Genomic DNA, 25,976 nt, shown 5'->3' with positions numbered 1-25,976 from the left:
AGGAAATGAAAGACCCAAAATTGGAAAGGAAGATGTAAACTTATCTGTTTGCAAATAACATGATCTTATATGTGAAAACCCTCAAGATTCCACCAAAAGAACTCTTAGGTGTAAAATGAATTTAGAAAAATAGCATTCATGTGGAATCTCAAAGGATCTGGAATAGCAAAATCAGTGCTGAGAAAAGAACAGACTTGGAGATCTCATTCTTCCCATTTTCAGGACTTATTACAAGTTACAGTAATCAAAACAGAGTGGCATTTGCACAGACTTACAGTCAGATGGAATAGAATAGAGAGCCCAGAAAATACTCTGTGTGATACTATAAGGACGGATGCATGTTGTTCCACATTTGTGAAAACCCATAGTGTGCACAACACCAAGAGGGAGCCCTAATGTGAACTGTGGACTCCCGGTGATTGTGGTGTGTCAGTGTAGGAGCATCAGTTGTAACAAGTGTACCACTTTGGGAGAGGATGTTGATAATGGGGGAGGCTGTGTATATATGAGGGTAGGGAGTACATAGGACATCTCTGTGCCTTTCTCTTAATTTTTCTGTGAACCTAAAACTGCTCTAAAAAAGTCTTAAAAATAAAAGGCAACCTATGGAATGGAGAAAATATTTGCAAATCATATGTCTGATATGGGGTTCATACCTAGAATATATGGGACTTCCCTGGTGGCTCAGTGGTTAACAATCCGCCTGCCAATGCCGGGAACATGGGTTCGATCCCTGGTCCAGGAAGATCCCACATGCCGCGGAGCAGCTAAGCCCGTGCGTCACAACTACTGAGCCTGCCCTCTAGAGCCCACGAGCCACAACTACTGAGCCCGTGCGCCACAACTACTGAAGCCCAGGCGTCTAGAGCCGGTGCTTTGCAACAAGAGAAGCCACTGCAAGGAGAAGCCCGCACACCACAACGAAGAGTAGCCCCCACTCGCCGCAACTAGAGAAAGCCCGTGCGCAGCAACGAAGACCCAATGCAGCCATAAATAAATAAATAAATAAATAAATTTATAGAATATATAAAGAACTCCTACAAGTTGACAATAATAAATAACCTAATGAAAAAAATGGATGAAGGATTTGAATAGACATTGCTCTAAAGATGATATACAAATGGCCAACCAGTATATGAAAAGATCATCTCTAATCATGATATAAATTCAAATTAAGACCACAGTGAGATACCACCTAAACCCCTTTAGGATGGCTCCTAGCAAAAAGACAGAAAAAAAACAAGTGTTGCTGAGGATTTGTAGATTTTAAAACCCTTGTGCTCTGTTGGTGGGAATGTAAAATGGTGCAGCCACTGTGGAAAACGGTATGGAGGGTCTTGAAAAAATTAAACGTGGGGGACCTCCCTGGTGGTCCAGTGGTAAAGAATCCACCTTCCAACGCAGGCGACGCGAGTTCGATCCCTGGTCGGGGAACTAAGATCCCACATGCCCTGGGGCAACTAAGCCCGCGTGCCATGACTACTGAGCTCATGGGCCTCAGTGAGAGTGCCCTCATGCCACAAACTACAGAGCCCATGTGCCCTGGAGCCCGGTGCCACAGCTAGAGAGAGAAAACCCACGTGCCACAACTAGAGAGAGAAGCCCGCACGCCACAACTAGAGAGAAGCCTGCATGCCGCAATGAAAGATCCCGTGTGCCAAAACTAAGACCCGATGCGGCCAAAAAAATAAAGAAAAAGACAGTAAACATGGAACTGCTGTATGATCCAGCAATCCCATTTCTGGGTATATACCCAAAATAATTGCAAGCAGAATCTTGATGAAATACTTGTATGTCCATGTTTATAGCAGCATTAATTCATATAGACAGAGTAGAATGGTGGTTGCCAGGGGCTGGAGGGGGTGAGAGTTGGGAAGTTATATTTAATGGGTTCAGAGTTTCAGTTTTGCGAGATGAGAAGTGGTCTGGAGATGAGTGGTGGTTCACAACAGTGTGAATGTACCTAATGCCACTGAACTGGAAACGTTATTACCGTGGTAAAAGTTTATGTTAATGTGTATTTTACCAGAATTTTTTTTAATTAATAAAAGATGGAAAATATTTACCAAGGATTGGCAGGGATGTTTCACAGCCACTAGAGGCAGTGTAAGTCCATCAGCCATTTTGGGAAAGGGAATTGGCGATAATGAGGGAAGCTGAGCACACACTCCCACTATCTGCACTCCCACTCCTCGGGGTGCACCCCTCCGAAGAGGCGAATACGTCCCCAAAGAAACACGCACACACGCGCACAGCAGCGCGACTCGTCGCGGCCCCGCGTGGGCCCTGTAGCGTGGAGAAACCGCCGTCTGTTCACACGGCAGCGTAACGCACAAATGTGAGTGGAATATCTACAGCGTGCGAAACGTAAGGTGGAATCTCACCGCCAGTGTTGAGTTGAAGGGGGCAGGTACCAAGGCGGTTCCCTTCGTATGGAGTCCAGAGCCAGCAGAATTCAGCTGTGCTCTTAGAAGTCAGGGAACAGTGGTTTTCCTCTGGCGCGGGGCTCCTGACCAGAAGGGTCCACAGGAGATCCCCGGGGTAGGGTGCAGGTCGTACTGCTTCTTGATCCTGGTCCTGGAAACAGAGCGTGTTCAGCTTGTGGGGGAAAAATTGTGAGTTGTGTGCTTACAATGTGTCATGTGCTCTTTGGTATGGGAATTATACTTTAAAATGGTAAGTTAAAAAGATTCGTTTCAAGCCCAGAATGGAAGAGGGCGGTCAGCCTGTCCAGTCTTTCCCGGCAGAGGCAAGGTCTCAGTGACCTTGTGGTTCTCTTCTTGCAGGGAGGCTGCGGCCGGGGCCCGAGCACTGCAGCGGTGTCACGGTGAGGGCAGAGGCCCAGGGCTACACCGCGCTCCTCGTGAGCTACAAGCACGGCCACATCCACCTGAGCGCCCGCATCACCATTGCCGCCTACCTGCCCCTCAAGGTGAGCCCCAGGCCCTGCCCTCCCCCCCCCCGTTCCCTGGTGCAAATTATCCATCTGCTCTGGTGAATGTGTGTTAAAACACTGATTGTTCAGAATAGCTTTCGGGACAGCTACAGAGGTGATTGTCAAGCTGAAATTAGGAGTATGGAGCAGGGGCAGGGCCTCCCTGGTGGCAGACAGTGAGCGCCGACATCCTTGTGGATGAAATGATTCCCACATGGATCGGGACAGAGGGGCTCCTGGTCCAGTAGAGACTCACCCTGCAGGGTCTCCACAGAACCCTGGCGTGGGGACAATGGCCCTGGCACGTGGTGCAGATTCTGGGGCCTCGGGGCCTGGGTCAGGTCTGGATGTGCCCCTCACCTGATGCCAGGTAACCGTCAGCGTCTGGGTCCCCCGGGCGTCTTCGTGCAGAAGGCATTTAGAGTGTTCCTACTCAGAGCATGCTGCCTTTGTTTGACACCAACTCCCGAGTTTCAATCCAGGTCCAGCACCAACTCTGTGACTTTGGCTGATGTAATTTCCCTGGGCCTCAGTTTCCCTGCCTGTAAATGGGGCTAATACAGCACCTGCCTCCCAGGGTTGTGGTGACGATGAGCTGAGCTCACGAACCAGGTGGGCTGAGAACCGTCCCTAGGAGGTACTGAGCGCTCAGTAAGGGTTAGCTGTTACTGTGTGAACAAGGAAGACCTGGCCCTTCCTCCAGGGTGCGGCCAGGCAGCCTCGCTCGGGAGGCCCGGGGATCGTGGGCCTGCCCGTCCTGTGGGGCGGGCCTCCCAGGCTGGGCCAGTCAGCACTTGCATTTCCCGGCCACCAGTCCCAGCCGCTAGGATAGCTCTGGTCCCCTTGATTTGGGATGCATTTTCTTCTCCCCCTCAGCCATTAGAAGCTAGCTCAGTGACATAAGAATTCTTCATCGCTGCACCCCTAGCCCTGGGCACACTGCCTGATACAGAGCAGACGACAACCAAGGGTTGTTGTGGATTTCTTATTGAGATATAATTGACATATAACCTTGTGTTAGTTTCCTTAGGACAACAGAGTGATTCAATATTTGTATCTATTGTGAAATGGTCACCACGATAAGTCTAGTTAACATCCATCACCACGCATTGTTACAAGTTTTGTGTGTGTGTGATGAGAACTTTTAAGATCTACCCTCTTAGCAGCTTTCACACATGCAGCACAGTGTTATTAGCTAGAGTCACCATGCTGTACCTCACATCCCCAGGACTCACTTATTTTGTAATTGGAAGTTTGTACTTTTTGACCACTTTCACCCATTTTGCCCCCAATTCCTGCCTCTGGCAGCCACCAGTCTGTTCTCTGTTTCTATGAGTTTGTGGTTTTTGTTTTTTTGTTTCTAGATTCCATTTATAAGTGAGATCATAAGGTATTTGTCTTTGTCTGTCTTGGTTTATTTCACTTAGTGTGATACCCTCAAGGTCCATCCATGTTGTTGCAAATGGCAGAATTTCCTTCTTTTTATGGGTGAATAATATTCTATTATATTTATATACCTGTATCTATATCTATATCTATATATATGTCACATCTTCTTTATTCATTCATCCATTAATGGGCATTTAAGTTGTTTCCATATCTTGGCTATTGTAAATCACGCTGCTATGAACATGGGGTACAGATTTCCTTTAAAGTAAGTGTTTTTCTTTCCTTTGGATAAATGCCCATAAGTATTTATGGGAATTGCTGGGTCATGCGGTAGTTCTGTTTTTAATTTTTTGAGAAGAGTTGTTTAATTTAGAAGGAGTGAGTGGGGAAATGTGTCCAGGGTTACCTAGCTAGGGCTGAATCCAAGGTCTCCTGATCCCCCAAACCAAAATATATATGAAGACCTACTCATAGGTGCCGGTCCCTGCTCTAAACGTTAGGGGTACAACAGTGCAAAAAACCACACAGAAATCCTTTTCCTCGTGAGCTGACATTGTAGCAGAGACAGATGTAGAGACAGACAGTAAATAAACTAGTAAGTAATGTATTTTGTATATGCATGCCATGGAAAAAGTAAAGCGTTGAAAGCGTGATAGGGAGGGCAGAGGAAGGCAAGATGGCAGCATAAAATTGAAAGGTCAAGATCCTCTCACTGATCAGGACCCTGGAGGTGAGAGGGCTCAGGGAGCAGGGCTGAGAGAAAACTAAAATCCCTAAGATGGCAGCGGTCATCCTGGGGAGGCCCTGCCACAGCCAGCCGTGTGATGGAGCCTGGGTAGGAGGTTCTTCAGGACCCCTCCTGGGTGCTTGTCCAGGTGACCACATGCTCTGATTATCTGGGTGTTTGGTGGAGCACCAGGGGCCAGCCCCTGAGCTCACTGTCCCAAGCTGGGATGTAAGGATGAAGATAAGGTGGACATGTCCCCAGTAAAGGTGGCTTCCTGACTGGAGAAATTATAGGGAAAAGAACAGGATATGTGTCTCTTCTCTCATCTTCCTTGTGCCTTGGTATCTGTTAAGATTAGGTGTATTTGCAAGTAACAAAACGCAGAATAACAGTGGCTTAGTGAATAGAGAGTTTGTTCCTCTTTCACATGAGAAGTTTCACACAGGTCTAGTGTGGCAGCTCTGTAGTCATCAGGGACCCAGGTTTCTGTCTTTCTACTTCATCGTCCTAATATGTGGATTTCATCCTCAAAGTTGCCTCATGCTCTAAGGTGGCTGCTGGAGCTGCAGCTATCACATCTGCATTCCATATAGCCGGAAGGGGAAAGAGCTCATCTCTGAGCCGAGTTAGTTTCCTGTAGTAGCCTTGTCAGAAGTTTAAAAGAGCAGCTTCCACCTGCACCTCATTGGCCGGAACTTCATCTGCTGGCCACAGCTAGCTGTAAGAGACTAGGGAGTCATTTCAGCTGGGCAATTTACCACCCTAATAAAATGGAAGTTCTTTCTCTGAGGAAGAGAGGAGTGTGGAAACTGGAAAGGCAGCTACCAGTTCCTGTCCAGCCTGTGCTTGCCAGTTCACGCTGCAGACAGTCCCTGGTGCTTTGTTAGTACAAGGTTCAGGGTGGGGAGACAGATCTAGGGAAATATCTCCCCCTCTGTGCCCTGGGAGGCTGCCCATCTGTGAGGAATGCAGACGTGCAGACAGACGCAGTACGTGTAGTAGAGGTAACGAAGAGTCCTGTGGGCACAGGTCACCTGTGGACGCAGAAGCAGAACGAGAGTGTGGAGGCAGGAAGCTCGGCTGGTGGGGCACCAGAAGGAGTGTGTGTATCTCGGGGTGAGGCATGAGACTGGAGGCTCCCTGGGTCAGGTCGAGCGAGGGTTAGAGCTGGATGTTCTCATGCAGCAGTGGGCAGCAGGTGAGGTCAGGGAAGGACAGTCACACCCATGAGACCCCTGCTGCTGGCGGGGAGGGTGAGTGGCCGTGTCTTGGAAGCACATTGTAAGGACGCCCCCCATGGCAGAAGAAAGACCCTCCCCAGATCTAACAGGTGCCACTTGCCAGCCCCCCACTCCACCCCCCGGCCCGACTTACCTGTAACCTCTTCTGTCTAATTGGCCCACAGACAGAGGGGGGCTGTCTTGCCAGTTCCCTAACTCCCTTCACAGCCAACACACTACTTCCTCTTCAGCCTGGTTGGCTGCAGCAGTTTGGGGTACATTGTCACCCCACCTGCGGGTTACCCTTTGGGGGCCTGGAGTGCCAGGGTCTGGGGTCCCCGCCTGCCTCCTTCATCCCGGTGATGATCAGCGTGGGCTGTGCACCCTGGAGCCTCTGGGTCAGCCAGGTGCCGGGGCGGCTGGCGGGGGGGACTGTCACCTCTGACTGCCTCTCCCCTCCCCTCCCCTCCCCTCTCCTTTTCTCTGGATCCTGGACTGAGGCGGGTAGTCCATCTCCTGGAAACGCAGACTGCTGGTGCTAAGGGCCTCTTGATGACCAGACGCCCTCCTGTTTTGCAAACCAGGAAATTAAGTCCCTGAGAGAGAAGGTCTCGACTGCGATACGGGACCCCTCCTCTCCTGCTTGGCCTGTCCTGGAATCTGCGTGTTGACGTCCCCAGTACGATTTATCAGTGTCCTTCATTAGCCATGCTGATTATTAACCTATCTCCCTGGCACACGGTTCGGTGACGCTTTTATGCCTGGATGGGAAGAGAATTGCACAGCAAGGTGATAATTGATCATTCTCCAGCTTTAATTATAGGACATGTGGTACTTTTGCACAGTCTTTCTATTGGGCTGGTCAGGAAGAAATCCTCCTGCAAGGTTTACAGTGACCTACTTTGTCCATAGCAGAGCTGTTCTGGTTGTGGTGATGAGACGGGTGAGAGCAGGGCATCTGGAGTCGGAACAGACCCAGGCCCGCCAGCTGGGTGAACTTGGACGAGTTGCTTCTGCTTGCTGGGCTTCACGTTTTCCATCTGCAAAATGGGGGTGACAGTTGACAGTAGTGGGGGCCATTTACTGAGCATATGCTACATGTGTGTTCAGGGCTCCTATCCATGCTCCCTTGAATCTGCGATAACCCATGAGGCAGGGTTCTCATTGTACCCATTTTATAGGACGGGAGACTGAGCCTTATAGACTTTAACCTGCTTAAGGTCACACAGCTGAGTGACAGCTTCATTCTAGCTTTGGGGACAGAGAAGCAAATGCACTTAAGAACACACAGGAAGTGATGACAGGTGGTGAGAAGGGCGGTCCAGCTGGAAAGGGAGGTAACAGGTGACAGGAGGTCCTGCCTTGGACGGGGGATCCAAGAAGGCCTCCCTGGGGAGGAGGTTTGCGCAGAGGCCTGAGTGAAGCACGGGAGCAGGCCGTGCAGCTGTCTCAAGGAGGGAGGGGTGTCCAGGGAGGAAGGGCCAAAGGCCCTCATCACGTGCAGGAAAAGGGCCCTGTTGATGGTTTCTTTGGTGGGCATGTAGCAAGATAGAGTCTGTGGGGGGCTCCTTGGAATTGTGTGTGTGTACACACGTGTTCAGGGAGGGATGCCTGGAGAGTTAACTGACAGCAAATTCAGAAAATTATTGATATTGCAAAAAAAAGTCAAAAGGACAGAACTCTCACTGACAAGTGATGCCCTTTCTTTACTAAGGGTTTAGCACCCAACCAAGGGGACCTGAGCCCCACAGGCCTTGGCAGATCATCACCTTGCCCCGACCTGCCTCCATCCTCAAGGGTATGTGACATCTTAAGGCTGTCACACAGTGACATTGCCTCTCCATACGGAGGTGCATCTGGCTGGGTCACTGCTTCAGGTCCAGGACTGCGGTGACAGCTGAGTGGTTATCAGTCTGTACCTGCGAGGGCTTCAGGCTGTTGGCAGTTGGGGGAAGCAGCCCCCATGGGGGTGAGAGCATGCAAAGAGCTGAGCGCAGCATCAGGGGTCTGATGAGCAGGTCAGCAGAGATGACCGCAGCAGCGGGCTGGCAAACACCGCGGGCCAAAATGGAGGGAACAGGGGAGGCTGGCGCTGGCTGGGTAGGGGAGGCTTTGGCTCAGCCCAGGCTCATGACATCCCCACAGGGTCTCTGCTGCAGAAGGTCTGAGATGGGTCGTTGTGCCCTGATCTGCACGAACACTCACAGGGCTTTAAGGGGTCCAGGTGAGTAGGGCTTGGGGGAGCCGGGCCCAGAGGTAACTGTCAAGTATTCTGTGTGTTCTGGGCATTAAGCTGTCAAGGACTCACTTGATGTGGGCTCCTGGTAACCTCCACGTGCCTAGGACACTGGCGATTCTGAACGAGAAGTCACTCTGCCTTTGTGGACTCTGGTCTAATGCAGGCACAGCTTCTGTGTGTGCCTGTCTGTGCCCACTGCAGACATTGCTAATCAATCATGGCTGCCTTTATTGCCAAGCACTGATTCGGCCTCAGGAGCACAGATCCCCACCCCCATAGCCATTACCAGCCAATCAGAGTTGGACCTTGGGGCTAACAGGTGTTTGCAACTCTTGGCCTAAAAGATATTGGGAAGCACCAGAGGTTAAGGTCAATTAGTCCAAGAAGAGGGGATTGATGCAGGTTTGGTCTTCTCAGCATTGAGATGATCAACCTGTCACAGGTAGAATCATTTGTTTCCATTTCTTCTCAGTTTTAGGGTTTGCTTTTTTTTTTTTTTTTTCTTTGTGCTATGCGGGCCTCTCACCGTTGTGGCCTCTCCCGTTGCGGAGCACAGGCTCCAGACGCACAGGCTCAGCGGCCATGGCTCACGGGCCCAGCCGCTCCGCGGCATGTGGGATCTTCCCGGACCGGGGCACAAACCCGTGTCCCCTGCATCGGCAGGCGGACTCTCAACCACTGCGCCACCAGGGAAGACCCAGGGTTTGCTTTTTTTAACCTTATTTTTTGTCTAAGTTGTTTATGTGGTTCCCAAGTTAAACCCGTATTCAAAGTACACCCAGAAGCCTCACTCCCATCCCTTCCCTGCCTCTTGTCAAAAACTATTTTGATTAGTTTCCATTTTACAGTTTCAGTGTCTCTTTTTGCAAAAGTCAGCAAGAACGATTGTATGTTCTTATGCCCTGCCCGTTCCTCTCTTACTCAAGGGTAATATGCTAGATATCCTGTTCTGCACTTTGCTTCTTTGCTTGGAAAATAACCTGCAAATCTCTCCACATCCACACGGGAAGATCTTTGTTTGACATTCCATCGTATGGATAGACCACAGTTTACCTAACTAGGCCCCTGCTGGTGGGTGTTTGTGCTGTTTCCAAGCTTTTACTCTTAAAAGTAATACTGTAATGCGTAGCTCTGTGTGTATGTTTTATATATTCATGGAGGCATATCTTCGGAGTCCATTCCTAGAAGGAATGTTGCTTGGACAAGGGATAAATGTGACTGTCATTTTAGTAGATATTGCCAAATTTCCCTCTGTTGGGGTTGTGCCATTTTCCTGTCTCCCCAGCGGGATAGAACACGTTTCTTGATAATACTGTTTTTGAAAATTGCTGAGAGAATAGATCTTAAAAGTTCTTATCACAAGAAGAAAAAATTGTAACTTTGTGTGGTGATAGATGTTAACTAGACTTATTGTGGTGACCATTTTGCAACATATACCAATATCAAAACACTGTGTTGTACTAATGAAATGAATATAATGTTACATGTCAATTATATCTCAAAAAACAAGGTAATTAATTTTATAAAAGAGTACGTGTTTCCCTACAGACTCACCAGCAGTGTGTGTGCTCAGACTTTTGGATTTTTGCTAATCAGATGGCAGAGAAATAGTGTCACAGTATAGTTGTAATTTACTCTTTTAAAAATATTTCAGTTTGTCTGTAAGGTCTTTCATTTCTCATGTGGTTGAGATCGCGCTGCAGATACAAGAGGAAACAGACATGCCTTTCCTTTAATGAGCCTATAGACCAGCTGGGGAGACAGACACCCAAACAGATCATTTCCTGGCAGGACAACCAGCACCAAGTAAAGCAAGGACCAGAGAGTGAGCCACCCCAGCCCTGGCAGGCTCGCCTCTCCCAGGGAGATGTTGACGCTTCCCCTCTTTTCTCCCACAGGCTGTGGACCCCTCCTCTGTCGCCTTGGTGACCCTCGGCTCCTCAAAAGAGATGCTTTTCGAGGGGGGTCCCAGACCCTGGGTCCTGGAGCCTTCCAAGTTCTTCCGCAACGTCACCTCTGAGGACATGGACAGCGTCAGTCTGGCTCTCTTTGGGCCCCCTGCCGCCCGGAATCACCAGCAACACTGGATCCTCGTGACCTGCCAGGTCTTGGGCGAGCAGGTGAGCGGGGGGCCACCCCCAGACCCGCCTTGCCCAGAGCGAGGGATGGAAAGTCACGTCCCCCAAGCACCCCGCTGTGCCTCGCAGCATTATTTTATCTAACTGCTCGAGGCAACCCTGAGAGACAGCCGTGGCTGTTGTACCCATTTCACAGACAGGCAGACTGAGGATCAGGGTGGTTGAGTAAGCACCATCTGGGCCTAGCGGGGTGCGGCAGTTGGGACCGCGCTACACGCTGGCCAGTCCTGCTTCTCTTTCCACACCCGGGGCAATCTCTTGGTCCAGGGCGTCAGCACTCCCCACTGTCAAGTCCGGGTGGGTTGAGATCAGGCTCGCAAAGTCAGAGGCCTCCAGGGTCAGGCAAGTATCAGTATTATAAATGAGTGAGACTGCAGACCCAGGGTGGGCAGATCTTTTCAGTGTTTCAGGATGAGCCGAGAATCCCAATATTTTTTTCTCCGAAATCTTTTTTTTAGATGGAAATATAGTTGATTTACAATATTATATTAGCTTCAGGTGTATGGAGTGTCTTGATTTTTTTTTTTAATGCTGAAAACTGAAAAAATTAGCCTGGGTGGACTGAGCACAGTGCACCTGTGATCCCTGCAGGGCCGGCATCGGCTGGATGGAGCAGCAGCTCGCCCCTCCGTTCCCCTGTGCCTGGCAGTCCCAGGCTCAGGGCTGCACACTTGTCTGGTTATAGTAGGGGTGTAACCCTCCATTCCCAGGGTGCCCGGAAACAGAACGCAAGGGGTGAGGAGGCCAGCGTGAATCAAGAGACATAGGAGAGAGCCCCTTTCTTGGGGGAAGTGAAGAACACCTTTCTGTGTTTATTTACTAGTACAAAGCATGTCAGTTGATGTTAAAACACACACACACACACACACACACACACACACACACACACACACACACACACACACACACACACACACACACACACACACACGGCCCCCAGGCACCCTCATGAAGACGGCTACACCGAGACTGGCTTGGTGTGAGCAGAAAAGAAGCACAGTGAGAGGCCCGCTTCCACTGGCTTCATTGTTTTTTTTTTACAAAATCAATTGAAAAATAAGAAAAATAATAAATAGCACAACAAGAATAAACTTAGTCAAAAATGAACGTAGAGAACTTTCTTAGCCCTGGCTTGGCTCAGTCATCTGTGTCCCCCTCGGACGGTAGGGGTTGGACCCTCAGCAGGGCCGCCCTGAGGGCCCCCTACCCTGGTGCTCTGGGGTGTTGGGGGTCACCCAGGACACTGCCCTCTGTCCTGCCTCGTGGTCAGGAAGGTTGAGGGGCTTCTGGACCGGACTGTTCTGGCGTGTGAAAATGAGTGTCACTGAGGGGCCGGGGGCCGCTCCCTCAGGACCGGCCGTGAGCCGTGTTGCTCGTAAAATGGGGGCCGGGCTTGATTTCTGAGGTCCCAGCTCTGAAAGCAAACATAAATCTCCGTGTCTTTTCTTGCACCTTTAATTTCCGTCTTTGCAGCCTCCAGCTGAGCTTGTCTAAGAGGCGAAAGGAGGGCAGGGCTGTGGCTCCAGCACCTGCTCACGACCCCGCCCTCCGTAGCCCTCAGCTGGTCCCTCCCCAAGGGGCTCAGTCCATCAGACACACTCTGCGGCGCCTGCACCTCGTTGTGATGGGTGTCTTCAAGTCACTCTGGATTCCTCATTCAAAACGCACAAGCTTGTCGATTTGCTCATCAGCCTTGGGGTCTTCATAGGGTCCCGGGAAGCTGCATGGTGTTCCCCCGACCCACCTCTTCCTCGGGCCCAGGAGCCGGCAGTGGTTCTGTTCTGTTAGTAGAGGGCGCCAGGGCCCCTGTCGGAAGGTCTCTTGCACGTTGAGGGAGCTCTCTCCTGGGCGTGTGGCGCTGGACCGCTGTAACCCGCTTGGGATGCGGGCATCACCACCATCCCAGTTCTGCAGAAGAGCACGCTGAGTCCCGGGGGCTCCCAGCGGAGCAGGAACTCGGGCGTGGGGTGTCTGACGGCTGCTTCTGCTCTGCCAGGTCGTCGCCCTCACGGTGGGGAACAGGCCCAGCATCACGAACCCCTTCCCGGCACTGGAGCCTGCTGTGGTGAAGTTCGTGTGTGCGCCGCCCTCCAGGCTCACCCTGGCGCCCGTCTACGCCAGCCCCCAGCTGGACCTGTCCTGCCCGCTGCTGCAGCAGAACAAACAGGTGGTGAGTGGCCTTCTGGGGAGGCGGCGTGGGTAGGCCAGGCGACACCCGGTGCTGCCCCCTCAGCCCTACACTCGCCTTGTCCGGTGGGCACTTGTCTGCGTGTGACACGTGAGGCCCGGGATCTGGAGGGGTGGGGCATCCCCCGCGTCACAGCTGCTGGTGGCAGCGCCCGGACTCTGCCGCCTCTCTGCGTGGGCACTTGGTGGTCTGTACAGATCTCGTCGCTTTCCTGTGTGGCTCGAGGCTGTTAAGGTGGGGTTCTTGTCTCAAGGCAGGAGTTGCAGAGGGAGCGGCTGGCTGTAGCCTTCTCCACGGTGCGGGGGATGGCGCTGTGTTTCCAAGGTCACTGCGAGCAGAGGGAAGAAAGTCACTGGGGTCCCTGACAGCAGGGATATGAGGTGACAGCAGTCCAGCCTCCACCCCTGAGACCCTCGAGACCGGACGGCTGGACGTGGAGGATTTGGAAGCCCCCTGGTCAGGGTCAGGCATGCACACGCCCTGCTGGCTGGCTGCGGCCCTTCTCGGAAGGGAACCAGGCTTCTTTCTTCTCATCCCTCAGCATACGTTTGTTGGATCTCACCCCCTGTGCTGGGCACACGTCAGGTTCTGGAATGCAGAGCACCCAGGGCAGGCGAGGCTCGGGCCTCGGAGCCGACAGGAGGCCCACAGCAGACGTGGTGGATGGGCGGGTGCGAAGCCCTGTGGAGACAGGGGACCTCAGACTATAGGGAAAGGCCCCTGTGAGGAGGGCACACAGGCTCACGCCTGTGCTCGGGGCGCCAGCCAAGAGGGGCCAAGGTCAGGGTGCCCCAGGCAGGTGGAACAGCAAGTGCAAAGGCCCCGGGGCCAGCCCAGGGTCTCTGCAACCCTGCTGCCCACACAGTGATCAGAACCGCTGTGTGTGTCTTGCTCCTCGTCCCTGAGGGCTGGACCCGCAGGCAGAACCTACGTCTGTCCAGCTCCGAGTCCGGTGCCTCCTTGGCAGCCCTGCAGATGCTTCTCTCCCAGCCCCAGCCTGCAGTCAGCCCCGGGGCGTGTCCAGCTGCCTGCCTGGGGCAGCGAGATTGGGAGTCAGCTCCTGCTGCTGTTTGGTCAAGCTGCATCCCTTTGAAGCTCTAGGGGAGGCGCCAGACTCCAGGGCCTGGGACTTGGGAACAAGCCCACCCTCTGTCCGGTGCCTCTGGGCCTCCTGTCCTTGTGAGCTTGGTTCAGCTTTTTCTCCCGCTGCTCTGGCGATCGTGGGGGGCTTCCCTGACCCCTCAGCTCTGAGGCATGTGAGCCCGTCCGCTGGTCCCGTGAGGACTGGGGCCTCGCCGGCACTGGTTAAAGTGAGGAGTCTGTGTGTGCGGCTCAGGGGCCTCTCCCCTGCCCCGTGGGCCTGCAGGGAGCATCCTCCTGCGGGAGGAGACCCGGGCTCAGAGCCCAGGGCCCCTCCGCAGGCTCGTTGCCATGGTGCCGCATCCTCCCCGTCCCAGGCCTGGGTGTGCATGTCATGGAGCGGCTGACCATCTTCCCTAAGGTGAAAATCTGTGTGTGTTCAGGAAAAGACTTTGGGGGCTATGGAGATGAATGTCCTGAAAGTTTTACATTTTAAATCACTTTTATGTACTCAGCAAATTATCCCTTGTGGAAAGAAAGACAACATATAAGTCTGGATGCTTGGAAGACCCGGCTTGCTGGGTCCACCGTGTGTGCGCCGGGGAGCCGGATTCAGGCCCGGCCTGAATCCCACCCGCTGTGCAGCTGCCTGCTTTGAGTGATGACAGTGACATCCAGAGTTCCTGCGGTGGATAAGCGGGACCGGACATAGGGAGTCAGAGTGGGACCTGCAGGCCCTGAGACCGCCCGTCACCTTCCCCCCGCGATCAGTGCTCGGATGCTGGGACAGTCCCATGTTCTGGCTTGCTGTCCCGTGGCTGGAGTTGTTTCCCTCCTGAACCCACAGCTCTTTATTCACACGTTACTTTCTCGGGGTGTGGGGGGGCCTTCCTCAGCCTTAGACCTTATCTGAAGGTCCCCACTCAGCATTTCCTACGCGGTTCCCTTCTCCCCCTCCCCGCCCCCAAGCACCTAACATCAACTAATGCTGTAGAATTTACGCACAGGCAGACCTCCGAGACGGCGTGGGTTCGGTTCCAGACCCTGCAGCACAGTGCGAATATCGCGATAAAACAAGTCTCAGGAACTTTTTGGTTTCCCGGGACATATAAAAGCTACATTTATATTATCCTATAGTCTATTAAGTGTGCAATAGTGTTATGGCTAAAGAAACAATGTACAGACCTTAATTAAAAAGGACTTTATAGCTAAAATATGCTAACCGACCTCTGAGCCTTCAGTGAGTCATGGCAGTAACTTCAAAGGCCCCTGATCACAGACACCCTAACAAGTACATATAATAATGACGAAAAAGGCTGAACTATTGCGAGAATTACCAGAATGTGACCCAGAGACATGAAGTGAACAAATGCTGTTAGGAAAATGGCAGTGACAGAATCTCTCGACACACGGTTGCCACGAACCTTCAGGCTGTAAAAACGAGGGATCTGCGAAGCGCAACACCTCCGAGCTGTGCCTGTACTCATTTTCATCTTTGTGAGTCTCTCTCTCAGGGCCCAGCTCGTGGTGGGAGCTCAGTGAATGGTGGGTGGATGAGTGATCCAGGGACCCCTCCCCAACCCCCCCGCCCGCTGCCCTTATTCTGTAGGCTCACATGCCTGGTGCCGAGGACAGGGCCGGGGGGATGGTCAGGCCTGAACAGCGGGTGCGCCTCCAAAGCCCCCTCAGCTCCAGCCTGTTCAACCCCAGGCTGGCCAAACCTTCTCAGTTTCAAAGGAAAAAACAGATCCAAGTGCCTCTTTCCTGTACTTAAACATTGGCTACTCGCTGAAGGAGCCGAGTCTGGCCGTCTGTCGGCTGTGACCTCGGGGTCAGCCCAGGGTTGTCTCTTGGCTGGAAGATGCCGGTCAGGCAGCGAGTGCGGCTCTGAATTGGCTCTCGTGTGTTGTAGATCTTTGCTCAGACACAGAATTGCCTTGTGATCCATCCGTGCTGGGATTCCAGAGCCGCAGGCCAGTCAGGTGTGGCCCCTGAGATTTGTGGTCTCACCAGGGGACGCTGAGGAAGATACATCCTTGCCACACATCCTGGTGCAAATCAGTTTCACTTTATACGTCTCCAAAGCCAGAGGCTGCCCAGGACGTGTTTGCAGAGTCGGTCACTGGCGAGGCCAGGCACTAAAACGGGGCTGACCTGTCGGAGTGACAAAGTGGGACTGCACTCTGGCCTGACCCCAGTCCTCTGAGCTGGGCATCAGCCGTGCAGCTCACTGCCAGAAGGTGACAGGCTGGGGCTTGAATGGAGCTGCCTCCTGACTCGTGTGCTGGGGAGAGGCTGCACAGCATCTGGCGAGGCTGGTGGGCTTTAAAATCAGACCAGAGAGTCCCACCCCTAAACCTGTGTGACCTTGGGCAAGCAACATAACATCTCTGAGCCTCAGCCTCCCCGTTTGGGGATGACGCTCTTGCCATTGGCAGGACCAGAGAACCTGCGAGCATGATTGATGCTTTGTTCATTCCCCCCCGCCACCGCCCCCGCCCCGCCCCGGGGAGGAAGAGGAAGGGAAGAACGTTAGTTTTCCACCCTGGGTCGCATCTGGGGGACAGAGTGGGGCCTCTAGAATACGCACTTTGTTCTCCCCGCCCACAGTCACAGCTCCCGACTCGTGTCCACAATGGTTGTAAACTCCTTTGCGTCCCCAGGTGATTATGCTGACCTGCATTTAGAATTTGGGACCTGCTTTGGTCCAGAGTTCCCCGGGGGCGAGGGAGGTGGGAGTTTGCTGACTGCATCAGGCGGGCCGGGTGGGCTCGGCGGCAGTACCGACACCCCTGCACAGTAAGGGCTCACTTCTCGCTCACGCAGTGTGTGCATCGCAGTGGGCTGGGGGCCCCACTTCGTCGTTATCTTCCTTCCAAGACTTGGGCGGTGGAGCGGCCCCCAAGTTGAGCGTGGGCAGAGAAGCAGAGCTGGCAGATCACGTTCTAACCATTCAAGCTTCTGCCCCCAGAACTGTCACAAGTCACTTGTCACATTTCACTGGCCAAAGCAAGTGATGCCCTCACTCCTGACTGCAAGGGCCAGAGAAGCTCAGTCCTTCCTCCTGGACCCGTGCCTGGGGAAGTACGGATACTGCTGAGCTCAGGTTTCTGCCTGAGTGACACGAGCCAGGCCCCTTAAAATGCTCTCACGCGACCCTTATTTAGAACAGAGCCCTGGAAGGAGGATCTCGTGCAATTCCCACTTCACATGGAGAAACTCCAGAAAGTGGGTGACTTGCCTGGGCGGAGGTGGGTTGGAGTCCGGGCTGTGGGAGCCGGGCGCCATTCGGGCCGGGAGGGCGGGGTGAACCTCGGTCTGGGGGAATGAGGCCGCTCCCCCACGGGCCCTGGGGAGCAGAGCTGCTCAGGTGCGCGCAGCAGGAGGTGGGCTTTTGGAGTGGAATCCTGGGGGCCTGCCGCTCAGCCGCCGAGGACCTCTGTCCCTTCCCTCCCCCGGGACCCGTCCTCACCCTCAGTGGGTGGATGGCAGCCCCCATCACCGGGGTGGTCAAGGCCAGCTGAGAGCTTTGCCATCCCAGTGGCTCTGGGACACTTTGGGGTGTAATTGGCGTTCCTGTTGAACCACGAGGCGGGGCATCCTGGAGGGGCTGAGGTGGGCATGGGGCGGGGGGAGGTGGCAGGATTTGGAGAGGGGAGGGCTGAGTGGAGGAGAGCAGCCTGGCTCGGGTGGGGAGGCCGAGGGCAGGGCCCCCCAGCCTCGGCACTGCTGACATTTGGGGCCAGATCGCCCCTTCTTGGGGGGCTGCCCAGTGCACCCTGGGGTGTTCGGCAGCACCCCAAGCTCTACACACTAGACGCCAGTTGCGCCCCCTGCAGTGTGACAACCAAAAATGCTTCCAGACCCCGCCAAGGCCCCCGTTGAGGACCACGGACTGGAGCAGGAGGCCAGGTTGCATAGGGCTGGGGGCACCTTGCTGGCTGGCAGTAGTGACCATCCGTTCGCGACTTGCCCCCCACTGGCTCACCGAGACCCCTACGAGCTTACAAGGCAGCCGGCAGGTCCGCTGCACCGTGTGGTCAGGGGCGACCCCGCCCAGTCCGGGGTACAGCCATAGCGGGTAACCTCGGCTTCTTGCAGGTTCCGGTCTCCAGCCATCGCAACCCCCTGCTGGACCTGGCCGCCTATGACCAGCAGGGCCGCAGGTTCGACAATTTCAGCTCGCTGAGCATCCAGTGGGAGTCCACCAGGCCGTCGCTGGCCAGCATCGAGCTGGACCCGCCCTTACAGCTGGTGTCCCGGGACGATGGGAGCGGCCAAAAGAAGTTGCATGGTGAGCCGGGTGGTGAGCGGTGGCCCCAGACAGACGAGCCGCGTGCCGAGAGGGGCCGGCAGCTGTGGGTGGAGGGCTGGGACCCCCTCTGTCCAGGACTAAAGCTCAGGGAGCTTCAGGACTCTCCTTTAATCCTCACACGTCTGTGACATAGGAATGGCCTTTCTGTGTGGGAGATGGGGAAACAGCTCGGGGCACACGGCGGCTGAATCTCAAACCCCAGGTTGTACACAGACCGGCCTGGCGCCGACGCCCTGTGACACTGCCATCACAGACCCCTGGACAGCCGGGAGCTGAGCTGTCTCCTCCAGCTCCTCTAAGCTGCCCCGGGAACCTTGCTCAGGGCCCGTTAACTCTTAGGGTGCACACGGTGTAAACGAAGCCCATCGCCTATTGTTAGGGCTGTGGGAGATTTAACGCTACAGATTAGACAGAGGGAAGGAGGGCCCGCCTCACAGATACAGCAGCGGGGCCCAAACCCGACGCCGCTTTCTCTCCCGCACTCAGGTTTGCAGGCCATTTCAGTTCACCAGGCCTCGGGCACCACGGCCATCTCTGCCACTGCCACTGGCTACCAGCAGTCCCACCTGGACATGGCCAGAGTGAAGCAGCCGGTACTGACCAGAGCCCTGGGGGGCCGGGGAGCCCTGCTGCTTCTGCTTCTCCTGTGCTGTGCCCGGCGTCCCAGGGTCCTGAGCCCCTCTCTGGGCTGCACCCCGGTCACCCCCCTGCTCCATGATCAGGGGTGCCTCCTCACCAGGCTCCCTGCCTCAGTCTCCCCCACTGCACACCCTGCACGCAGGCAACGGGGGGATCCAGCTGAAAGGCAGAGGGACCTCGCCACACGCCGTCTCTGGCACACGCCTCGGGGGCCCTCAGGCCTTTGGGCCGCAGCCTCTTCCCCGCCGCGGCCCCAGCTGAGTGTGCCCAGCTGGTTCAGCCCCATCCCCTAAGCCCGCAGCTCCCACTGCCTGCAACGCCGTCCCACTTTCCTGGGGTGCGTGTGAGTCGTCCATCCCGGGAGCCTGGCAGGTGGGATGGGGCGCCCACCTGGGCAGGACTTCAGGAGACCTCGCAGGGCTGTGGTCTCAAAGCACGATGGGTGTTACTGGGCTCGTGTCCCCGACATAACGAGGTCCCGCGGCGGGGGGGGGGGCACCAGCCCCTGGGGCCACTCGTCCTGCTCTTCTGGGGGAGGCCGTGGGCTGGCCTGAGGTGGCCCCCGGCCCCCCTGGATCTGACAGTGCTGGCTTTGCCCCTTCAGCACCATCCCCTCATGCCCGTGTCGGCTTCCATCGAACTCTTGCTGGTGGAAGACGTGAGGGTCAGTCCAGAAGAGGTGGCCATCTACAACCACCCGGGCGTGCAGGTACAGCCTCCCCCCTGCTCCAGTGCCTGGGTGTGACCCCTGGGGGACCCCAGGCCTCTGACACCAGCTGGCCCCTCCTAACAGGCAGAGCTGCACGTCCGAGAAGGCTCTGGCTACTTCTTCCTCAACACCAGCAGCGCAGATGTGGTCAGGGTGGCCTATCAGGAAGCCCGGGGCATCGCCACGGTGAGTGGGGCCCTGCCCCCGCCTTCCTCTTCGTATTAGCGAGCAGATTGCTGCCGAAGCTGGCCCTTAGTCTCGGCTGGTGTGTTGAACAGTCTTCAGATTCTCTGATTCGCTGTTTGTGAAACTCACGAGCTACCTTTGTGGTTTGTATTCCATCTCCACAAACTACCCGCACTGCAGTTACCTAGTAATAATAATTAGTATTTAATTTAATAATTAAATTTAATAATTAATTGAACTTAATAATTATATAATAATTATTATTACCTAGTAATAATATTTTCATCTTAATTGGTTTCCTTTCAATTAAGATGAAAATATTATTACATGAGTGCCAGTATAAGAACCGTAAGGAAATTGCCTTTAAAGACATACCGGCTTTCTCTGCTTCTCCATGTTCCTTCCCTGACCCTCTCCCTAGCTGTGCCCATGGTGTGCATACCGGCTTTCTCTGCTTCTCCATGTTCCTTCCCTGACCCTCTCCCTAGCTGTGCCCATGGTGTGGAAGAATTGAGCATTCTGCTCTTTTCAGTGCTTTTATTCTAGGGGGTTTTTTTCTCCGTGTTGCTATGTAGGCTGGCTGATTATTTTCTCACAGTCATTTGTACTCAGTCATTCTCTCCCTGTAGAGCATTTAGGTGGTTTAATTTTTTTTTATTTTTAAAGAATCGCCCTATGATTATGACAAAGAGTAAAGGCAAACAGACACCAACGTCCTAAATGTCTGCATATTGGCACAGTGAGTTATTATGCTGTCGTGAAAACTGAACTTTCTTTAAAAGGAAACTCTGACCGCTGAGTGTGTCAAACCACTGCGGTGAGTCGCAATTGCAGGCAGCCAAGAACCAAGAGACCGTGACACCCATGTGGTGTCCTGAAATTGCAGCTCTGCTGTGGCCTTTGGGTTGCTCAGAGCCTAAGACCTGCTTTCCCCTGGTGAAGGCTGGTTGCCAGGTGTTGGGGGAGTTTTCCAGTCATCCCAGCACCGAGCGAGACTTGTCCTGGACTCGAGAGAGGCGGGGGCGCTCCGTGCTTGACACATGGTGCGGGTTCCTGTGGTGCAGCCAGGGAAGCCAGGAGAAAGTCATTCTGCCATCCTGCTGCCCGCGCTTGCTTTCAGCATTGCCTGTCCTTGCGGGGGAGCCCTCACCACTGGCGAGAGCACAAAACACGCATTCCAGGGACTTAGCCTTCATAGAGACTGGTCCCACAATCTCCTTTCAGAAATACAGCCCGGCTGCCTTGCCCATGGTTGTGCAGTAAATGTGTGTCCTAGCCGGGAATTAGGAGTATGTCACCTCACTCTCTGCAGGGTTTCCAGCCATAACTCCCCACTGGTCCCTTTCTCTGACTTTCTTTTTGCATCTGTTGACTGTCTTGATACAGTGGCCACAACATGAGTTGTCTCTGAAGTGGGACAGGTGTAGAGTAAGTGAGGCAAATGAGCAGGGTGTGAGGAACATACTGGGAGGAGCTGGGCTAACCGTCACCAGATGCTTAGCTTCAACGTTGGAGGTAATAGGGCGTGGTGGGGACTGCGGTAAACTAGACGGCAGAGACTGTAGCTAAGGGACAGCTGGCCCGCACCCTCGCCAGCTTTTATTATTTTTAATATCAGTTTTATTGAGGTATCTTTCACATACCATACAATTCACCCACTTAATGTCACAATTCAGTGGTTTTTAGTGTACTCATAGATGTAGGCAACCATCACCGCAGTTAGTTTTAGGGTTTTTATCACCTCAAAAAACCCCCAAATACCTTAGTAATCACCTCCCTATTCTTACACACACACACATAGGAAAGGGTGTTGGATTTTGTCAAATGCTTTTTCTGTGTCTCTTAAAATAATCTTTTTTTTGTCTGTTTTTTATTCTATTGATACCATGTGTTGCGTTAATTGGCTTTCAGATATTAAACCAACCTTGCATTCTGGGATAAGCCCTACTTGCTCATGGTATATAATTCTTTTTACGTGTAACTGGTTAAAGTTCGCTGGTATTTTGTTGAGTTTATGTTCATATTCCTGAGAGATTTTGGTTTGTGATTTTCTTTTTTTATGTCTTTGCCTGGTTTGGGTATCAGGGTGATAACACCCTCATAGAATGACTTAGAAATGTTCCCTCTTCTAATTTTTGGAAGACTCTGGGTAGAATTGGTAACAGTAACTCTTGAATGTTTGGTAGAGTTAACCAGGGAACCTTCTGGTCACGGGCTTTCCTCATGGGTAGTTTTTGATATGAATTCAAACTCTTCACTTCTTACATGTCTATCCAGATTGTTTGTTTCTTTTTGAGTCCGTTTTGGTAGCATGTGTCTTTCTAGGATGATCTAGTTTTTTGTTGTTTTGTTTTCCTAACATTTTCTTACCTTCCTCCAGTGGGCGACTTTGGTCTTTAGCTGTCTTGTTGGAAGGATGCTTTCTCACAGGGCAGCCCCTCGGTGAAGGGCGAGGAAGCACGTCATAACATTCCTGTTTTTCTCAGAGGCAGAATTACAGATGTTGGGACCTCTTGGGTTTATCACCATAGATCAGAGCAAGAAAAAGCCATCTCTCGGCACCTGTGGACAAATGTGTGTCGTCAGAGGGAGCTTGGGGGCAGCTGGATGCCTGAGATGGTAGGAAGCTCTCCCCCATGCACTTATATTCCCTCTATAAAAGAAAGAATAATTCCCTGGCCATTCCTCTTCCATGTAAGTAAGTGTTCACTGTCAAATCCTTAACATTAAAGGGAAAACCTCAAATTGTAAATGATTCCAGCTGCTTGAAATATGCCTTTTTTTGCTTTATCTCTGGAGATTAAAAATAACTCCCCTGTTATATAAAAGAGGGAAATTTCAAGTTCAGAAAAATGTGTGCAGTGCTAACAAAACTTGGGCACCTTTTTACTCACATTTACCTTGCACCACACGTTTTGAGTGAGCCCTGAGGGCAGCCCTGTGGCCGGAAAGAGACCCCTCTTCCAAGAACAAGAGGTTCTGACAGTCTGTGATGGACTAGGCTGCTGCTTCAGGTAGTGAGCTCCCCGTCTCTGGAGGCATTCAATCAGGCTAGCATGCTTGTCTGACTCAAGATGGGATTCCAGCGTCAGAGTCAGGTTTCCCAAAACCTACGAACCCCTGCTTAGTCTAGCAATGTCCTACAATGTGCAGTCCCTGTCAGCAACAGACTCTAGGCTTCTCCCGGCCAAGACAAGCCTGACATCCCCAGTTTACAGATGGTCCCAAAGAGTTATAGCAGTTCCCTCTCCAGGTTGTAGGACTGGCCTTCGCCCACATGTGTCATCCTCCGTGGCTCTTGTTGAGTGGGGCTAAGTGCCCCACTGCAGACACGACCCCAGGACATGTCTGGCACCGAGTTCAGGACGTGCCAGCTGTGCCTGACGTGCAGTGCCCGATCCACCAGGATCGTGTTTGCCCGGAAGGTATCCTGGAGGCGCCTTGGCCGCCAGGCTCTCTGCTTCCCCCCACCTCAGGCCTGTGCAGAGACCACTGCGGCTCCAGGTGGAATTGGGTTCTGGTTCCCTTTGCCTCTTCTGTAAAGTGTGGGAGGGATTTTTATGGAGTGTTGACAGCCGATGACAGCTCCTTGCAGCTTCTCGGAGGGCTGTTTCTGAAGGACGTTTACACGTTTCTATGGCGTTTTCCATCTGCTAATTAGCAGCATTCTCATTTCCTTTAATCACAGAGGCGAGGAAGCCCACAACATTTCTTCAATTAGCTCAGAGAGAATTGTTTCTTTCTTTCCTATTGATACCCATTTGGAGGCAAGAATGGCTGGTGGTGTGTGTTGGCTTCCAAGCGTCTCTGGAAGGGAGTCTGGCGCTCACGCACCGCACGGGGACTGTGGTGGGGTGGTTATGCCCCCACCACGCACCCAGGGCTGTACAGGCTCACACAGACCCAAACCCTCTGCAATGCACCTCTCTTTCCTTCTTGGCTAGTTTACACATAGGAGCGTTTACCTGATTCAAACTCAGGGTTTCTTTCTTCTCACCAGTTCTTTACATTTCAAAATAAGCCCTCCAGGCAGAAGCTGTGTGATTATAAGATCGGCAGCTGGGAAGCAACCTAGCGTGTGCTGAGCCCTCACGCCTTTCATTAACGCATCCACCCTGCAAAGGTGGGTGCCCGTCACTTGCCAGGCCTGGTCCGGGCTCCAGCGGGGAGCAGACAGGGCCTCTCTGGGTCCTGGGATATGCGGCTGGTCATGGTGACGTTGTACCTCTGAGGAGGTGCATCAGAAGGGGGTTCTTCCTTGGGTTGGGGCAGGTGGTAAGTGGTAGCCGTGGGGCGTGAACTCGGGTGTGTCCCGCCTGCGGTGTGTTCGCCTGCGGGAAGCCTCCGGGCTGGCTGGGGCCCTTGGATGAAGTTTCTTATCTCAGTGTGACCCTGGTCATCCCCCACCAGCCTCAAGGGCATCCATGTCTGCCAGGGGCATGGATCCCCACCCTCTCGCATGGCACGGCCTGGCCAGCACGAGACATCGGCGGGCACGCATGGGAAATGGAAGCGGATGGTGCCAGCGATGTTCGGAAGTATCTTCAGGGTCCTTGCTCCTCTGTAGTGAACAAGTGTGAAGTGTGATGGGCCCTGGGAAGCGAGGGGCCGTGATGCGCAGCGGCCCCTCGGGGCCTGGCGGGTGCAGGTGGAGGGCGCGAGCAGAGCGGCCCCTGGCTCCACACATGGCATCTTAATGCACAATAACGCGTTCCCGTCTCCGAAGAGATGACAGGACTTCTCCTGGGCTCTCAGTGGGCACCTTTACCCCTTGGGAACGAGAATTCATGCTGGGCGTGGGTTTACCCACCTCCCCTCCTGCACGTGCGTCCCTCACACGTCCGTCAGGGAGCAGGTGGGTCTGGAGCCTGGAGAAGAGGGTGGTGACACATACACGGTCTGGGGGGGGGGGACAGGATCCCTCCCCCGCCACCCCCACCCCTGTGCCATCTGCTGGCCGGCACGTCCCCTCGTTTCCTCCAGTGGTTTGTCTCTGGAGTGACGGGTGGGCACGCCCGTAAAGCACTGTTCATTGTCCAGTGGGCTGGCAGGAGCTGATGTGCAGACGGGCCACGCGGCCCTTTGGTGGGTGGCAGCCTGACGCCGTCTCCCGCTCCATCATGCGGAAGGCGCCTGGACGTCCAGCTGCTGGGAAATAAAGCGGAAAAGGAATCGATTTCCCCACCGCCGTTTATGTCTTTGTTTAAAATGCGCAAAGTGGCTCTTTCGAAGGAGAGAAAAAGAAGAGGGACCGCCTCCATGCGCCCCCCGGGCGGGTCTGGCCCCGTAGGTACAGCCAGCGCGTCATTTCTCTGCGTTATGAAGGACGTGTCGCTCCTGACAGCGGCAACTTTTGCAGGAGGCTCAGATTAGAGCTCTCGCTTCTCCCTGTGATTTTTAAACGGGTTCTCTCTGGGGGATGCGTAATAAGCCAAGTGAACCGTCCTCCGCAAAACTGGAGCCCTGTGGCCTCCAGTCCTCGGCGTATTTGATAGCAGGCTGGCGTGGCCCTGGGTCAAACTACACAGCCGTTGTTCGGAGCGCCAGCGTGATTTCCACTCTGGAATCTTTATTAAGCGACTTGAGTCCTTGTGTGAAATACCCTGGGCCCCCTTCATCTGTGGATGTACCTGTGAGCCCAGTGCTGCTAGCAGAGTTCTCAAGCCCCTGCCGCCTCCCCTGCCCGACGGTTCCTTTCTGGCTGCTGGTGGCATCCAGCTCTGGGAAGTGGCTGAATGTGGGAGAAGAAGCCCCAAACTGGGGACTCGGGCACCGTGTTCCCTCCCCAGTGCCGCCCCTTCAAGGCTGGGTTCCCACCCTGGGTGGGCCTGTCTCCCCATGTGTTCACTGAAGGATGTGGGCCAGAATCAGCACTTCCCAAATAGATGACGGTACCTGGGGTTTGCAGACCCCTTTTTTCAAAAATTCCCCAGTGCTGACAAAGCCAGGGCTGAAGCTGAGCTGGTGCAGGTGCAGGTCTCCTTGCATTAACCAGCGGCTTGGAGCTGTGACCCGGATCTCAGTGTACTCAACACGCTGGGCGGGGGCCGAGTCTCGGCCAGGTGTGAGGCTCGGTCCTGAGGCTGCATTAGGGGAGAAGACAGCCTGGGGGAGGTTGCACAGGGAGGTCTACATCGAGTTGGAGTGAAGAGTGGTACAGCTGCAGCAGGAGAAGAGAGCAGAGGGGCGAAGGTCCCGACCTTCCAGATCA

At 53.8% G+C, this 25,976-nt stretch overlaps 1 protein-coding gene across 1 annotated transcript in view; it reads left to right on the top strand.

Moving 5' to 3' along the window:
• The window catches only part of NUP210 (nucleoporin 210), a gene marked incomplete at both ends in the record, with an annotated part of 99,233 nt that overhangs the window by 45,270 nt on the left and 27,987 nt on the right, over positions 1–25,976 (top strand). Inside the window, 7 exons of the mRNA XM_082847471.1 lie at positions 2,787–2,932; positions 10,409–10,630; positions 12,645–12,818; positions 18,018–18,210; positions 18,718–18,824; positions 19,475–19,579; positions 19,664–19,765. Coding sequence (XP_082703597.1) covers positions 2,787–2,932; positions 10,409–10,630; positions 12,645–12,818; positions 18,018–18,210; positions 18,718–18,824; positions 19,475–19,579; positions 19,664–19,765 — 1,049 coding nt within the window. The remainder of the gene's footprint in view (positions 1–2,786; positions 2,933–10,408; positions 10,631–12,644; positions 12,819–18,017; positions 18,211–18,717; positions 18,825–19,474; positions 19,580–19,663; positions 19,766–25,976) is intronic.

This window comes from Leucopleurus acutus, assembly GCF_964270905.1.
Source record: "Leucopleurus acutus genome assembly, chromosome: 10".
In the NCBI taxonomy this organism is placed as follows: Eukaryota; Metazoa; Chordata; class Mammalia; order Artiodactyla; family Delphinidae; genus Leucopleurus; species Leucopleurus acutus.
Note: the sequence above shows the minus strand (reverse complement) of the source record. Positions and strands in the feature narration are given on the sequence as shown.